This window comes from Sorex fumeus, unplaced genomic scaffold, assembly GCF_029834395.1.
Source record: "Sorex fumeus unplaced genomic scaffold, SorFum_2.1 ptg000047l, whole genome shotgun sequence".
NCBI classification, from domain to species: Eukaryota; Metazoa; Chordata; class Mammalia; order Eulipotyphla; family Soricidae; genus Sorex; species Sorex fumeus.
The window spans coordinates 40,178,691-40,195,811 of NW_026606104.1; the positions used below are offsets into that span (position 1 = coordinate 40,178,691).

General features: G+C 48.9%; 1 protein-coding gene across 2 annotated transcripts in view; it reads right to left on the minus strand.

Annotated features, from left to right (window-relative positions):
- Nucleotides 1–17,121, minus strand: part of ASAP3 (ArfGAP with SH3 domain, ankyrin repeat and PH domain 3) — a 56,199-nt gene that overhangs the window by 16,877 nt on the left and 22,201 nt on the right. For both annotated transcript variants that reach the window (XM_056123065.1, XM_056123064.1), the window contains exons 2-5: nucleotides 12,316–12,388; nucleotides 12,077–12,222; nucleotides 8,310–8,384; nucleotides 6,908–6,957 (exon numbers count right to left, since the gene is read on the minus strand). In XM_056123065.1, coding sequence (XP_055979040.1) covers nucleotides 6,908–6,957; nucleotides 8,310–8,384; nucleotides 12,077–12,222; nucleotides 12,316–12,388 — 344 coding nt within the window. The remainder of the gene's footprint in view (nucleotides 1–6,907; nucleotides 6,958–8,309; nucleotides 8,385–12,076; nucleotides 12,223–12,315; nucleotides 12,389–17,121) is intronic.

Genomic DNA, 17,121 nt, shown 5'->3' on the forward strand with positions numbered 1-17,121 from the left:
GGAGTCCGGCCACTGCTGGTTTGGAAAGGACTTTGGGGTCACGTGGGTGAGCACAAAATGCCTCATTCTCTGAGCCTATGGAGCTTCCCATTTAAAACTTTAAATTCTTGGGGTTTATTTGCTTTCTTGGTTTTGAGGTCACACCCACTGGTGCTCAGGAGCAACTCCCAACTCTGTACTCAGGGGTCACTATTGGAGGTGTTTGGGACCATGTGGTGCTGGGGCTCAAACCCAATGCTCCTGCATGCCAAGCCTGTGCTCCAGTCCACTGAGCTCTCTCGGCTTTTGGTTCTCTCTGTGCATGCAGGCAGAAAGTGCTTCTCATCCTTGTAGTCACAGAGAACCTGGGCCTTCCCTGACCGCTCTCAGGGGTTGGCTATTTTCCCTCTCTGGGGACATGTGTAATGATTTCCTGAAATCTCACACCCCTCAAATCACCCATTCCATGCTGTGAGAATTTCCTGCATCTGAGGGTGGGCCACATGACCACAAATCCTGCACAAAAACATCTTGCCCGACAGTTCTGCACCCGAGTGGGTGCCAGCACTGAGCAGAAACGACAGACACGGACACACCCTTTCTAGGCCTGAGTATCCCTCCTCTGTCCTAGAGGAGACAAGTAAGATGGAGAACATGGAAGACACACCAGCTCTTACCATAATATAGGCGCCTCAGTTTGTAACACAGGGCGATACTCAGATGCTACTCCAGGCTCTGCACTCAGAGATCACCTCTGGTGGGCTTCGGGGACCATATGGGTTGCCGGGGATGGAACCCAGGTTAGCCACATATGAGGCAAACACCCTCCCCGCTGTGTTTTCTCTGGTCCCACCATCACAGGCTCCTTGGAACCCAGGTTTCCTCTCTGTGGGTGGAAGAAGCAATGGCCTGGACTGTGCGGCTGTCAGAGCATCTCTGACCTCGTCCTGTTTCAGGCCACGCTGAGGTAAGACTTCTGGGATAGCATTTACACAGCAGCTGACCCCAGAAACCCAGGGAGTAGTTTCTCAATCTTGGTACAAAATTTTAAAGGAATAGTTTTCTGAGGGGGGGCTTCCCTGGGGGATGGTGAGCAGCAACCCTGATCTTTATTAGTGAGGTACCAGGGCAGCTCCCAGCTATCCAGAAATATTTCTGGGGCCGGAGCGATAGTACAGCGGGTAGGGCACATGCCTTGCACACGTCCAACCTAGGTTAGATCTCCACACGTCTGTGGACCCCTGAGCCCTTCCAGGAGAGATCCCTGGGTACAGAACCAGGAGTAAGTCCTGAGTTCCGCTGGATGAAATATGAGTGATTGATTCTGGGGCCATACAAGCAGTGCCCAGGACTATTCCCACCATAGAGCTCAGGGGTCACCCCTGGCAGTGCTTGGGGGATTGTGTGGTGCCCAGAGTGAACCTGGGTCTACTATAGACAAAGCATGTGCCCAGCCTTCTGAGCTAGCTCCTCAGCCCTTGGTGAGTTCTGATTTTCATTTTCTCGGGAGTTATTTTCCATTCCAAGTGGGAGTTCATGGCAGTATAGTGGGGTTTGTTGGGGTGGGGACAGGTTCTGTGCATCAAACCTGCATTTGTTACTCATGTTCAGATTCCCCCAAAATATCAGCCCTGATCTCTGGCCTGATGGCTGAGTGACATAGTTGTTGGCAATAGTGAACTGTGCAGCTTTCAAAGGAGCGAGGTAAACTAAGTAGGTAGAGAGGCTAGCAGGGCAGGGGAATCTCTCAGATACAGTGTTGCCAGATCTCTCAATAGTGAAAAAATGCCAAGTAAACAAAGTGTCTTTTTGCAGGAAATGGTTAAATAAAGTATGCCATGGCCATACATAGAAATACTGTGCAGCTATTAAAAGGGATGAAGAAGCTTTATAATACTGACATGGAAAGGCATCTGCTCTAAGTGAATGGACACTAAAGCAGCAACAATATAGAGCAATGGCTAAAAACATGAATTTTGGATTTGAATGGTAGATGCTTCACTTACTTAACCTTTATAAATATCCTTTGTCACCAGTGTTCAGGGTTCCCTGAGCTTTAGGGAGGCGGGGGGAGATGGGGGCACCAGGACTTGACTCTAAGGCCTTGCACATGCCTGCATGGGCCCTGGCGCTTGAGCTCTCTCAAGATCCCCTTCAAACATCTCTAAGCTTCGGTTTCCCGATTCAAAATGAGACAAGCACTTCCTCCTCTTTAGATGGGAAACATACAGGTTATAGTCCTTAAGCTATGTTAAGCTCTCAATAAATAACAGGATTATGGTGATGTTAATGATACTGTCAATTATAATCATAATGATTGGTGATATGAAAACAGAGGTGGCCTGGAGACCATTCACACACTAAGGCCCATTAGTGTGGTCACACACTAAGGACCACACTAAGGCCTGGAGACCATTCACACACTAACCCCATGAGGTAGGAATTGTTACCCGCCAGCTTACAGCTGAAGAGCTTCAGGCACTAGTCATTTTCCTGCATCACAGATGCTAAGCTGGCGAGTAGGCTCTGATCCAGGCATTCCCGATGCTAGAGCCCTGGTACCTGCCACTCAGGTTCCAATCCACTATGTTATATCAAAGTCAGGGGCGAGACTCTTCTCTCTCTCTCTCTCTCTCTCTCTCTCTCTCTCTCTCTCTCTCTCTCTCTCTCTCTCTCCCCCTTCATCTCTTTTTCTTTCTGTTTTGGGGTAATACCCAGCAGTGTCTCAGGATCAGGGAACCATATGCAGTGGCTGGGATCAAACCTGGGTCAGCTGCATTCAAGCACCTACCTGCTGTCCTATATTTACAACTCCATTCCAGGATTATTTTATTGATTTTTGGATTTTAGGCCACACTCGGCAATGCTCAGGGGTTACATCTGGTGATTCTTGGGAGACCATATAGGATGCTGGGAATTAAACCCTGGTTGCTCACGTGCAAGGTAAGCACCTTACTATCTCTCTGGCTCTTGGGGATTATCTTAAAGGTGATGAAGTTGGTATATGGAAAAGGAAAGTAGTGGCCCAGGGCCCTAAGCTGGCAGGCAGAAATGATAGAAGCCAAGATCTGGATGCCTTCCTCTTAATCCCTTCTGGTGTCTTGGCCCCAGTTCTGGCTCAGAAAGATACACTTTATGTCCATCACACAAATCTTCACACCAACACCACAGTGACCACTGGATCCATTTCTCAGGCAAGAAACACGTGGAACATCAGTGTCATATGGAATAGTCAAGACAGACTCAGCCCCTGTGTAGGGTCTGGTGGGCCTTTCTCACTCAGCAACCCCAAAAGGAGAGAGAAACCCTCCTCCTAGGACCAACCAGGATGCCAGACACCTGCTGCTATCAGACAGATGCTATCCAGCGCTGCCCAGACAGACTTGTGTAAGAACAAGGTAGAATTACACAGCAACTCTTGGCTTGCTATTTCTAGCTGTTTCTGGAGTCCTTCCAAGAGGGAATGTACACAGAAGCTTGTGCCAGGACACGTGGCTCAACCCTGCATGGCAGGGGCCAGGAAGCCATGCCGTGTGGCAGAGAGCACGGGACTCAGAAGTCCTGGGTCCTAGTCCAGGCCTGGCAATGCCTCTCACTCAGTAGCTTTACCCCTTTCCTTTCCTTTCTCTCTCTTTTTTTTCCTTTTTCTATTTGGGCCACACCTGACAGTGCTCAGAACTTATTCCGGGCTCTTCAATCTGGGATTACTCCTGGTTGGCTCAAGGGACCAATAAGATGTCAGGGATCAAACCCAGGTTGGGTGCAGGGGATAAAATAGGTATCTGTCCATCACCCCTCCCAGGACCTCTGAGGAGAGCAGGTGGCCACACCCTGTGGTACTCCCACCCCTTCTCCAGGATTTCCAGCAACAGCCAGGGAGTAGGAGAAACTCCCTCTGGAGGGAAGGAGGTCTCCTGGCCCAGGAAGCCACAGGAACAATAAAGCTGCAGGCTCTACTTCGTGGAGATGATCGTAGGAAAAATCTCCAGATGGGAACAAAGATGAGTTCCCAGAAGCGTTCCCAGTGATGAGGGGGGTGGGGGGGAGAAATATATACGGAATATGCATATGTGGGCACTCTGCACCCACTGAAGTAATGCTGCATAAGGATATGTAATGGAGTTCAAAGGACTGGAGTATGTCCAATCCCGGTCCTTGAGCACTGCTGGGTGCAATCCCTAAAAACTGAGCCAGTGTAGCCCCTAAGCACTTGCAGGTGTGCCCACCCCCTCCCCCCAAAAAAAAACAAATGAAATGATGTGAATAAGATGGCTGTGACGTATTTTATAGTGAAACTTATAAAATAGTATGATGATTATGATTTCATTTAGGTAAAAATATTGCTTCATATATTAAAAAAATGACTGAGGGCTGTAGAGAGAGTACAGTGAGAAGGGTGCTTGCCTTCCACAGCCAAGCTGGGTTCAATTCCCGATCCCCATTTGGTCCCCTGCACCCCACCAGGAGTGATCACTAAGTACAGAACCGCGAGACATGAGTAAGCCCTGAGCACTGCCAGTGTGGCCTTCAAACAAACCAAAAAAAAAAAAAGGACCGAGAAGATAGTAATACTCCAGCTTGGAGATCAAGGCCGTTCCTCCTAGTTTCTGGTAGTCTCATCCACTTTGGGGTGAGGGGGATGGTGGAGGGTGCTCAGCGCTTACTCCTGGTGGGGCTCAGCAGAACACATATGATGCTGGAGATCAAATCAGAATTGGCCACATACAAAGCAAATATCTACCCACTATACTCACTCTCCAGCCCTTCACCCTGCATTTGGGGAGGGGGGTGACACTTAGGGATGTTCAGGGATTACTCCTGGTTCTTCACTCAGGAATTACTCCTGACGGTGGTCTGGGGTCTATATCAAATGCCAGGGATCAAACTAGCTCAGTTGCATGCAAGGCAAATTCCCTACCTACTGTAATATCACTCTGGCCCCTCACCCCATATTTTCAATTAATAAAACAACAGTGCTAAGGCAGGGACTGTAGCTCAGTGGTAAAACGATTGCCTTGCATATGTGAGAACCTGGGCTGGATCCCTGGCATTGCAAAATAAAAATAAAATGAAGTGCTGGGGCCAGAGATGCAGTATAGGAATTAAAGTACTTGCCTTGTATATGACCTACCCTGTTTCAACCCTTGATATTAAATATGGTCTCCTGAGCATCATCAGGAGTAACCCCGAAGCACAGAGCCAGAAGTAAGCCCTGAATACTTCTGAGTGTGCCCCTCTCCCCCCCCCCAAAAAAAAAAAACCTCACTTTACAACTCACTTCGGTGGCAGGTGTGATATTACACACACTTAGAGGTGAAGAGCTAACCCCCTGAAATTTCAGAATATTATATATCACTTATGAATCAGTAACAAAAATTTTAAAATTGTGGGTCAGAGAGAGAGCTCAGTGGGCTAAGCATATGCTCCACATGTGAGGGTCCTGGGTTTGATCCCAAAACTGCATGTTCCCTTGAGTGACTCTGCCATCGATGCCTGAGCACAGAGCTGGGGGCAGAGCCTAAGCACTAGTGGGTGTGGTTCCCTCCCCCTGCCACTCCCACCAAGAGAACAAGGAAGAGAAAAGAAAGAAAGCTAAATAAACAAAAAACAGAGGCCAGAGAGCTAGTAATGGCTACAGCAAGTAATGGCTAATCTGGCTCAATCCCGAGCACCACATATGGCCTCCCAAACACTGCCAGGAATGAGCACAGAGCCAGGAGTAAGACTGGAGTCTCAGGGGTATGCCCCAAACAAACATACATACATACACACACGCATGTGCACGCGCACGCGCACACACACACACACACACGCACACACGAAGTAACAAAACAAAAAGAGTACTACCCCAGAGTATCAAAACAAAAAGAGTACTACCCCAGAGTGTGTAAAATTTTTTCTGAGGGCCAGGGTGATAAAGCAAAGTCCTGGAGCACCATGCTCAAGGACTGGAGCTCTATGCTCCAGACACCTTTTGTCTCCATCTCCCTGCACCACCACATGTGGCCCTGGTAGCTCAACACTGCTATACCCAGAAACTGTCTTAGGCCCACTGGGAGTTGCCCCAGGTCCTCTGAGCACTGCTTGGGAGGCCGCCCCCTTTGTCCCAAAGCCAGCCAGGCACAAAATAGATATTCCCTACATGCTCCTAGTCTTCCACAAATGATGACAAATTTTTACTCTTTTACTTACTATTTTCTAAGTTTTTCATAAGGAATGTGTATTGTTTTCACAAAATACAAGAGCAAACAGTTTATAAAGGTGAGCAAAGCAAACAAGGTGAGGTCTGGCTGAGCCCTGGCAGAGGGCTGCACCATGGACCTGTGTGCCCTCCAGAAGGCAAACCACCAGCAGTCTCTGTGAAGGACATTCCTGTCCTCAGGGTGTCCCCGCAGTTGGGGAGAGGATGAATTAATTATCTGGTACACACAAGAGGCAACTCCCTTCTGCCATGAAGTATTTAGACATAACACGTTGCAGAAAGGATCAAGGAACATGGACCCCAATGCTGTCTCTGCCTCACTGTGTGGCCTTGTCATGTGACTTAACGTCTCTGAGCCTTCCATGTTCATTGGGACACTGCTCCCTCCCTCCCTGGGCTGGGTGAGCAGGAGGGCTGAGTCACCTGCACATCCATGTTCTGAAGTGAAAGCTGTTTTCTGTCACTGCCCATGTCAGCAACCACCAAGCAAACAGGTCTCTGAGAGCCTTAGACTCTTCACACCCTTTGGGTGTCTCTCGGGGCTTAGCTGCCAGATTCTGGTCAGATCTGGGGCATAAACCAACCCCCAAATGCCTTTGGAGAGCAAGAGGCTTTGTACCTCGGGCAGCATGTTCTGGCAACACCTCATTTCTCTCCACAATCCACCCTCCTGCTCCCACATACAGTCTCTGTCCTGGACACCGTGCTCTGGCCACAGCCACTCACATTTTGGCTTCGTAGTCCTTCCATGCCTTCTCCAACTGCTTTTTGGAATCCTGCAAAAGGTTTCAAAAGGACAGTTTGAAAAACAGCAGTGCTTGGGATCTGGGGTCAACAGCTATTTAGCCACCTTTAAGGGGACACTGCTCACATGCTCCCCTGTGCTGATCAGAGTCACATGAATCCAACCCTACCTCCATCCTTGCCGGCCCCCAAATACTCCCAAATGAGCCCACTTCTCCAGAATGAGCTTTCTCTGCTACAGGTCCTCCTTCCACCTGACCACGCTGTGCAGCATGGGGGTTTGATGGGCTCAAGGTATGAGGAGAATATCCTAGGTCTGCCCCATCCCTCAAAAGATAGAGGGCTGGAGCTATATAGTACAACAGGTAGGGTATTTGCTTTCCACGCGGCCGACCCAGGTTCGATCCCCAGCACTCCATATGGTCCCCCAGCACTGCCAAGAGCGATTCCTGAGTGCAGAGCCAGGAGTAACCCCTGAGCCTCGCTGGGTGTGACCCAAAAAGCAAAAAAAAAAAAAAAAAGAGAGACTACCATGAGGGCGAGGGTGGTAGGAGGATGGTCAGTTTTCTCCACCAACTTTACCCAACTTTACCCACTGATGCCCAGCTGGTATGAGATCGTCATTATGAACAGGAAGACATGTGCAGAGAGAGGCGAAGAAGTCTATTGCAGGACACACAGCAAGCGAGCGAGACCTGCTGGTTCCCGGCATAGGCGTGCATGCATGCGGGCGTGGGGTGCCAAGTCCTGTACTCTCCTGCTGAGCCACGTCCTTGGCCCCTGGCCTAGACTGTCTGTGGCTTATCCAGCTCAACCCTTTGGGTCAGCCCTGTTTTCAAGGTATCCCGTCAGCCGAGGGTAAAAGCTGTCTGTCTGGTTTGGGTGGTTCCCAGGCTGGGGTCCAGCTTGGGGCAAGGAGAGAAGCCTCTGGGGAGAGAACAGCTCCTCCCCCAGGCCTTCTGGGGAAGACTTCCCAGGAAGATTATTCTGAGCCTTCTTCCAAGCTCTAACTGCTCCAGGCTCAAAAAGGGCAGCCCCAGTTTCACACTGGCCCCTCTGTGGACTAGCTTCAGAAACCATTGCAGGTTCCCCAAATCTCTGAGTCTCAGTTTCCTCGGGTGCAAAATGGGGGCAACGGTACCCATGGAAGCACTGCAATGGGCTGTTGCTGGATTATGTGAGCTATTCCCCACAGGCGCCCGGAGGACAGGAGGTCAGGCTCCCGTGTCCTTCCAGGGGTTCAGAAGAGGGGGCCAGCCCTCTCCCCGTGACCGCCCCTCCCTTGCTCTCTGGCCCAAGCCCAGCCCTGCCACCCCTATGCTCTCCTGTCCACCCCCTTCCCTCCCACTACCCTGGGCATACTGTTCCCCGCACAGAGACTCACCTGTCGCCCGTCCCTCAGCTGTCCCTTCAACATACTGTCCAGGGGGAAGGAGACAATGTTGTTCAGGTTCTGAACCTGGAAAAAGCAGAACCCCCCCCCCAGCCCCGTCACCTTTAGTGAGTGTCCTTCTGTCCACCTGCAGGACAGGACCCAGTACCCGTGGGGTACAGGCTACCGTGAAGCAGCAGGAGACAAAGGCAGAAGTATGTTGAAGGGGGCAGGGGACAGATGGGAGACAGAAGGAAGGACAGAGCAGGGGTGCAGTCCACTCCCGGTAAAGTGGTGGCCCCTCCTCTTATCAGTCTGGGCTCTAGGAACAGCCCAGGTCAGGACCAGTTGTCCCTCACCTCTCTCTCTAACTCCAGGATGTTACCTGTTGTGTCCCTCTGCTGCTTGTGTCCTGCGAGCCCCTGTCTCCCCTGATTACATAGGGGAACCCTTTCCTGGCAGTTCCATGGGGTAAACACAGGAGTTGGAGTTGGCCCCAGAAGCCCTTTTCTCCAGCTCTGGCCCTGTTAGGAATGTGAGCCCAGCCAGCCACCCAGCCCCTTTCCTGGGACTCTGGAAAGAAAGACAGACCCAAGAAAAACACCGGGTCTTTCTTCTGGCAAGATTTGAATCTGGGTGGCAGGTCCCCTTTACCCAAAGAGTGAAGACAAAAAATAATGAAGAGAAAGAGGAGGAGCCTAACGCCAGTGACACCCCTGGACTTCTCATTACAGGGCCCATTAATTCCTTTTAAAAATTAACCAAGTTTGGGGCTGGAGAGATAGTACAGAGGGTAAGGCACTTGCCTTGCACACATTGACCTGGATTCAATCCCTGGCATCCTGTATGGTCCACCCAGCACTAGCAGGAGTGATTCCTGAGTGCATAACCTGGAGTAACCCCTGAGCATTGACATGTGTGGAGAAAGAAAGAAAGAAAGAAAGAAAGAAAGAAAGAAAGAAAGAAAGAAAGAGGAAGGGAGGGAGGGAGGAAGGAAGAAAGGAAGGACAAACAGAAAGAAAAGAAAGAAAGAAAGAAAGAAAGAAAGAAAGAGAGAGGAAGGGAGGGAGGGAGGGAGGGAGGAAGGAAGAAAGGAAGGAAGGACAGACAGAAAGAAAAGAAAGAAAGAAAGAAAGAAAGAAAGAAAGAAAGAAAGAAAGAAAGAAGAAACTAGTTTGAGCTGAGTTTCTGTCACTGGGCAGCCCCAAACGACTTAGCATTTCAGACTGTCAAGGTATACCCCTCACTCCCAAGAATCTTTCTTGATCACTCCTGCTCCATAGGTCAGCCTATGCTGACCTCACCTTTTTCTGAATCATGGCAGCACTTGGCTTCTGGTACAGGCTACCATGTCCCTCATTTGTGCCATAGTACTGGTATGGTTCCACACCTCAGACTATGCCTCCCCCACTAGACTGCCTCCCCCACAAGATTATGGTTCTTTTTCATTTGCTCTTTTGAGGGGCCACTACTTAGGGCTCACTCCTGGCTCTTGGTCAGGCACCACTCCTGGCCATGCTCAGGGGACCACGCCTGGGAGTGAACCAGAGTCAACTGTGTACAAGGCAAGTACCTTGCCCACCATGCTTGCTGATCCCCAGTCTATGATTTTCTGAGCTCAACCATCCTGTGTCACCAGTCAGTGGTTCAACACCCAGCAGAGTCAACTCTCAAGAAACAGCAACTTGGCTGAAATGGGGAGCAGAGGTCAAGACAAAGGTGGTCACTAATTCTACTGAACTTCAGTGTGCTGTGTGCCTCCACACAGGCTGTGTGCGCAACAGAGCTAGGTGAAGAGAAGGAATAATGACAGATGGCAACATTAGCTGACTTACTGAGCGCCTGCTTACTCATGGCACTTCCCTTGCTTCATCGCCATTGCAACCATAACTATGGGGCGGGCATCATTATTATTATTACGCCTATTTTAAGAGGCAAGACCTGGGGCTCAGGCAGAGGGAGTGACCAGGCTCAGGGTCACACACACAGTGAGCAGCAGGATGAAGGGTCAAGACCCCAGTATAAGCTCGAGGTGTGGGTGCCTCACTACCAAGCTAACTGCCTCTCAGAGGCAGTGCAGGGAGGACAGATTGGAGCCACGTTAAGTGATCTCTAAGCTACAGAGCCCAGAGGAGAGGGGCTTTCCTGGGGCAGAACCAGCCAGGCTGGTGCTGGAGTCAGATATCCTGAGTTCCAGTCAGGTTGTCTGATGGCGGTCAAATTGTTTAACCTTATGTCCTAATTTCTCAGCCTAAAAAGTAATAAAGTGGGGGCTGGAGCAACAGTACAGTGGCTAGGGCATTTGCCTTGCACGTGGAAAACTCGGGTTCGATTCCCAGCATCCCATATGGTCCCCTGAGCATCGTCGAATGTGACCCCCTCAAAAAAAAGTGATAAGGAAAAAAAAGATATAAAGATAAAAAAAGACAGCAGGAACCCCATCTTGGCTGCCACAGATAGTCCTTACAGCCTCTCACACACACAACTCTTGGGTCCTGACCTTCTTTTTTTGAAAAGTATAGTTGGGTTTTCAGACATCATGTGTTTAATGTTCAGCCAGGAACCAGTCACAGACCAAGGAGCGATCTCTTCAGGCTCCTGGAGACAGACTGATATTTCAAAGTGCTTCCCAGAAGCAGGCCACCAACCTGAATCCACTGACAGTGTCATACAGGGCCTTCCTCTCTTCCTATGGCCCCAACACCCACTTTTCCCTAAATAAAGTCCAAGTCCCAGTTTAAGAGGGAGATGACGTTTTGGGACAAATTGCACATCTTTTCAGGTTCCTGGCTCCTGAATAAACTATTTTGCTTGCATTAACATGTGTCTCTCAGCATTACTCTTTTGGGGTAGGGTGTGGGGGAATGGGGAGCACATCTGGCTATGCTCAGGGCTTACTCTTGGCTCTGTCTCAGGGATCATTCCTGGAGAGATTAGAGGACCATATGTGGTGCCAGGGATTGAACCCAAGTTCAATGTCACAAGCAAGGCAAATGCCCTACTTGCTGTGCTATTTCTCTTGCCCTCAAGTATTAACCCTTGAGTGGAGAAAGCTGAATCTTGGCTTTGGGAATGGGGGAAAGCATCGAGTAAAGCCAATCCCCTACAGCATGGCACCAAGGGTCAGTGAGTACAAACATTCAGGAAATGCTAAGAACCTGGGTGCTTGTATCTGGCTATGACCAGAAGGAGGGACTTGGACAATGTGAGGAAGCAACCATCGAGGATACCCTCAAGAAGGGCACAAGGCCAGGAGCCACAGGAACAAAGAGGCCAGCTGAGGCAACGCGAGTCCCAGGCCTTTAAGACACAACAGATGCAGTCAAGGGGCTGGGGTGTGGCCCAGTGGTAGAGAAATGCCTTGCATGTGTGAGGTCCCGGGTGCAATCCCAGCAACATAAAAGATCCACCAGATCCAAAAGAAGAGAGTGGAGGAAAAGCACCAAGAGAAGAACCCCTAAATCCACCTCTCTTCTACCCAGCCTCCTCCAAGGAGCTTTCCCCTCCTGCCTGGGGCTAACCCCCTACTGAGAGGCTCACCTCTGCTCCCAGGTACTCACCACAGAGAAGAACAAGAAAAAGCAGAGAGGGAGAGACAAAGGGGATGGGAAGAAAACAAGGTCAGGACTGGAAAGGGGTGTCAGGTCACAGGTCAAAGGTCAAAGGGAGACTAGAGATCATGAGCAAGCTGGAGGAAGGATAGAAAATAAGCTAAGCCCACAGGGTCATCTAGGAACAAGGGGAGTGGGGGTTGGGGGCGCTGGGAGCAGGGGTCTTACCAGGTTTTTGAAGAGTGCAGCCACTTCACGGGTGAACACAGCTAAGTTCAGGAAGCCCGTGGACAGTTCGTGGCTGTTCTGGGACAAGTGGCTGTTGCCTAATGACTCCACAGCCTCTCGGTATTGCTCCTCATTTTCTACGTGGCCTGGGAAGGCAAGGAAGAGAGCTTGGAGTTTGCTCCAGCCTAGGTCAGGAGTGGGTCCCCAGGCAAAGCGGGGTCTCGCATGGGCTCACTCACCAAGGCCAGAGCTGTGGATGGCACGCACAGCCTTCTTTATTCTCTGCAGGATAGCCTGGTCTCCTTCCAGGATCTGCAAGCAAACATGGACAGAGGTCCAGCACGGCTCCTCTATGAAGGAGCCACAAGACCATCCTCCCAAACACTTACTGTGAGTTTCCGCTGTCCTGAGGGACTCCTCCATGCACTCCCACCAAATGTAAACAGACCACACAAAATCCATAGAGTAAGTTATATACATAGGAAAACCACAGACCCCAGCTACTGGCTGAGTCGAGGGTGTGAGACAAAACCCTGGGGTGTGGCGGAGCATGCCAGACCAGGTTGGCATCTCAGCTCAGGCATTCAGTAGTCTGTCAATCTTGAATAATTTGTTCCCTTCTCTGAACCTGGGGTTGCCTTGTCCTCAGAATGGGGGTGGGAGTATGGCGCGACCCAGGGAGTGGTTAAATGATCTGATGTATGTACAAATCACTTCGCAAGAGACCAGGGGCAAGAAGGTGGACTTCTCTAGATGCCCATTACATCCCAGGTGCCATAAACAACCATGTGAGGGTAAAGAGGACACAATATTGGGTGTCAGATGAGAGAGGGAGGAGGGCTTATGCTCAGCATCTCTGAGACAATATCAGGCAGCCTTAAAGTCTGGGGGCTAAGAAGCAAACCTCAGACTGTTGGGGATGGTCAGAAGATGGGACAGGTCAAAGGGTCCAGCTTAGATGGAAACCGCCGAGAAACATTTGTGGAACATAAAATGACATAATATGAGACTGACATCCAAGGACAGTAGAACAAGGGCCAGGAATATTGTTCCATGCTTGGAAGCCTGCCTCATGAGCTGGGGGAGAAGGCATCTGGAATAGAGAAGGGATCACTGCGTCAATGATAGTTGGATGGATTGATCAGGACAGGAGATGTGTGCCAAATGTAGATGAAGGACCAAATGTGACAGCCTCTCAGTATCTGTACTGCAAACTATAATGCCCCAATGTACAGAGAGAGTATGGGGGAAATCATCTGCCATAGAGGTAGGGGTCAGGGTGGGATGGAGGGGATACTGGAGACACTGGTGGTGGAAAGGATGTGCCTGGGGTAAGTTCAGGAAATCATTATGAAACATAATTAAGTGAGCTGGGGATGTGGCTCAGTGGTAGGGTGTGGCCTCTGTGTGTGGCCTGAGTTTTGCTCTACACACACACACACACACACACACACACACACACACACACACACATGCGTGCACAAGAGAGGCCCAGTTAAGATGGTAATGGTAGGATATAAGGGTTTTCAGGGCCACCAGTAAAGAAATTGAGGCCAAGGGGTGAGGGCCTTGGCCAGAATCAAACAATGGGCGAGCAACTGAGTTGGCCTACAAGGGGGCCCAGAATAGTGCTCCATTCACATACCATGGCCTCATCTTGGCCAGCTCCACCTACTGTGTGGAATTAAAGTGACTGCAACATGGCAAGAGTAAACAAACACATTTGGAATGGAAGCTCCAAAGATGCCAAAGCGATACTCACAAGAGAGCTTGCACGAGGCAACTAGGACTGTTCTCAGAAGCCTCTGTTGGGAGGAGGATCTGGTTTTGAAACCCACCTCCACTATCCATATGCTGTGTGACCTTGGGCAAGTAGCCTATTCTCTCTGAGCTCATTGATTCGTAATCTATAAAATGAGGAAAATAATGCCTACCACTCACCACTGCTATAAAATTAGATGTAAGAGACAATGTACACAAGGGATTTAGCTTGGTACTAGGCACAGAGCGATCTCAATGCACAGTCCCTATGTTACTGCTAACAGCTTCTGTGCTCAAGAGGTCCAAAAACTTCCAGGTACCTTTCCTATGTGGACTTGAAACCTAACATTCTCCTCCCTGGATATGAACTTGAGATACTTTTGTGCTTGGGACCAGAGACTGCCCATGTTGGAGAGGAATAAGGAAATTTAAGGAATTTGGGAAATTAAGGCAGGGAATCATATTTGAATCAACTAAAGAACGTAACATACTTTTACAGGAGAGACACACACAAGAGGAGGGAACATGGACACACGTGCAGTTCCCAAGGACTTAGATGGGGAACCATGTGTCCTTGATCCCAGGCCAGAGATGGGACAGAGATGAAGGCATTTGTGTTGCATGCAGTTGTAGCCACAACAATGGCTGGAACCCGAGCATGGCCTACGGTCCTGTCCCCCTCCCCCTCCTCTCCTGCCCAGTGCCAGATGTATCCCCTGAGCACAGAGCCAGGTATGGGCCCTGAGCACCAATGAGTGTGGACCACCTCCCTCCCCCAAATATAAAGGTCCTTGATCCCCACTTGGAAACCTGAAGAGGAAAACTAAGATATAATTAATTTATGGATCTATGACATCACCCAAAAATAATAAAGGTTAAGGACATGAACCAATTCCAAAGAGATTTTTTTTTTTAATTCCTAGAAGATAAGACCCATGGCTAACAGGCTAACATTTACCTAGCATAAAGAAGCAGCACAATGTTTGTTTACCTAAATGAATGATGGTTTGCAAAACCCTGGGACAGGATTAACCTAAGAGATCTAAGTCCACATCCTGGGTAACTCTGGATTAGTCTTCTGAGTGCATGATACCCATTTCCCTGACAACTGCCTTCTTCCCCTCTGGAGCGTACCCTTGCCACCTTGTTTGTTCTAGTCACAGCTGACAGGACAAGAGTGGTTTCATGACCCAAGTCAGGTCAATCAGATGTTCTCTCTAAGGAATTTGAACTTGGGATCTAGGAAGCTAACTAATCAGAAGGACTTAAGCTGAACTGTTTTTTGAATCATATGCAAAGAGATGAGAACAGGACAGGTATCTAGAAAGAAGTCAGTGAGGCCAGAGTGGTAGTACAGCAGGTACAATGGGTAGGACACTAGTCTTGCACATGGCCGACACAGGCTGGATCCCTGGCACCACATATGGTCCCCCCAAGCCTGTTGGGAGGAGTGATCCTTGAGTGAAGAGGCAGGAAAAAGCTCTGAACTATTGTCAAAAACAGAAAAGAAGAAGAGGAAGAGGGGAGGGGAGGGGAGGGGGGAAGGAGGAGGAGGAGGAGGAGGAGAAGGGGAGGAGGAGGAGGAGGAGGAGGAGGAGGAGGAGGAGGAAGAGGAGAAGGAGGGGAGGAGGAGGAGGAGGAAGTCAGTGAGATCCGTGATGCCACATAAAGGCAGAAAAACAGCCCTGATTCCTAATGACTTTCCAGATCCTACACTGAGAGGTCCTTCCATGTTTCTCTCCTTGGGGCACCATGAAGTCTCCTGAATCCACCCAGCAAATTGTCTCCCTAGTGCTTAAACTGGTTTGAGGGGACTTTTCTTTCTTATAGTAAGGCAGAGACCCCTTGGTTGACTCCCAATGGCCATCTTCTCCTCCTTAACAATAAGAACTTGGTCTTTTCAAATTAGATGGGCACTTAGAATAAAAGCCACATTTCCCTATTGCAGATAAATGTGATTGTATAAATTCTGGTCAAAGCACACTGTGTTCATTTCCAGAAAGTATTCTTAGACTACCCATCTATTACAATGGCCAAAATCCTAAATACTGAAAATTCCGATGCTGGTAAGGATGAGGGGGAATAGGAAATGGCGGTGGGGATGCAATGTACAGTCAATTAGGAAGAGAGTTTGGGAACAAAACTAAAAATATTCTTAATCATGTGACCCAGCAGTGGCATTTCTTGGTGTTTACCTCCATAAGCTGGAAACTTACTTCACACACACAAATAACTTGTACATGCCTACTTATAGCAGCTTTATTCATAATTGCCAAAACTCAAGCAACAAAGATATTCTTCAGAAGGTGAATGGATAAACTGTGATACATCCATCCAGACAATGGAGTATTATTTAATCCTCAAAAGATGTAAGTTTTCAAGCCCCAAAAAGACACAGAGGAAACATAAAAACTTATTATTAAGTGAAAGAATTCCATCTACATATCATATGATTCCAAAGATATACATTCTGGAACAGGAAAATACTATGAATGCAGTACAAAGAAAAAAATCACTTGTCTCCAGGGGTTGTGAAAAAAAGAGACAGGTGAGGCACAAAGGATTTTTGGTGCAGTGAAACGATTCTGTACACTTAAGTGTTGGATCCATTTGTCAACACTTATAGAATGAAAAACACCAAGAGTGAATGCTGATGCAAACTATTGTCTTGAGGTGATAATGGTGTCCAGAGGCTCATTCACTGTAACTAATACACCACTATGGAGGCTCCTATTGAAAAAACCTAAATGGGAGGTGGAGAGAAGGAGAGAGTCACAAAATACACAACTCCCCAGAGGGGATATTTGTGGAGACTTCTATCACCCCTCTCTCACGAGAATGTCTGAAAATCATTCATGCTAACTATAAATGACTGCCAACACCTACCCTCTCTGGTACAAAGGGGCAAAGATTTAAGGTAAAGAGATCATTTTAAGAAAGAAATTATGACCCTCGGGATAGAAAGGAATTTAGGGAAGGGAATATTGTTTTCCAGAATTCCAGTAATGATACTATCATAGCACAATGAGTCAGAAACTGAGATTCAAGCTCCAGTCTCTCCAAGGCTGTTTTCTTCAGTGATCTAGTCCAGTTCTCCAAGCCTCTTTTCTTCAGAATGGGGGAAAGGGACTCAAAAAAAGAGTACAGTGGGTAAGGTGCTTGCCTTGCACGTGTTTGACCTGGGTTCAGACATCTCCAAACTCTGGCACCTCTTATGATCCTGAGCCCCACCAGGAGTGATCCCTGAACACAGAGTGAGGAATAAGCCTGAGCATGGTTGGGTG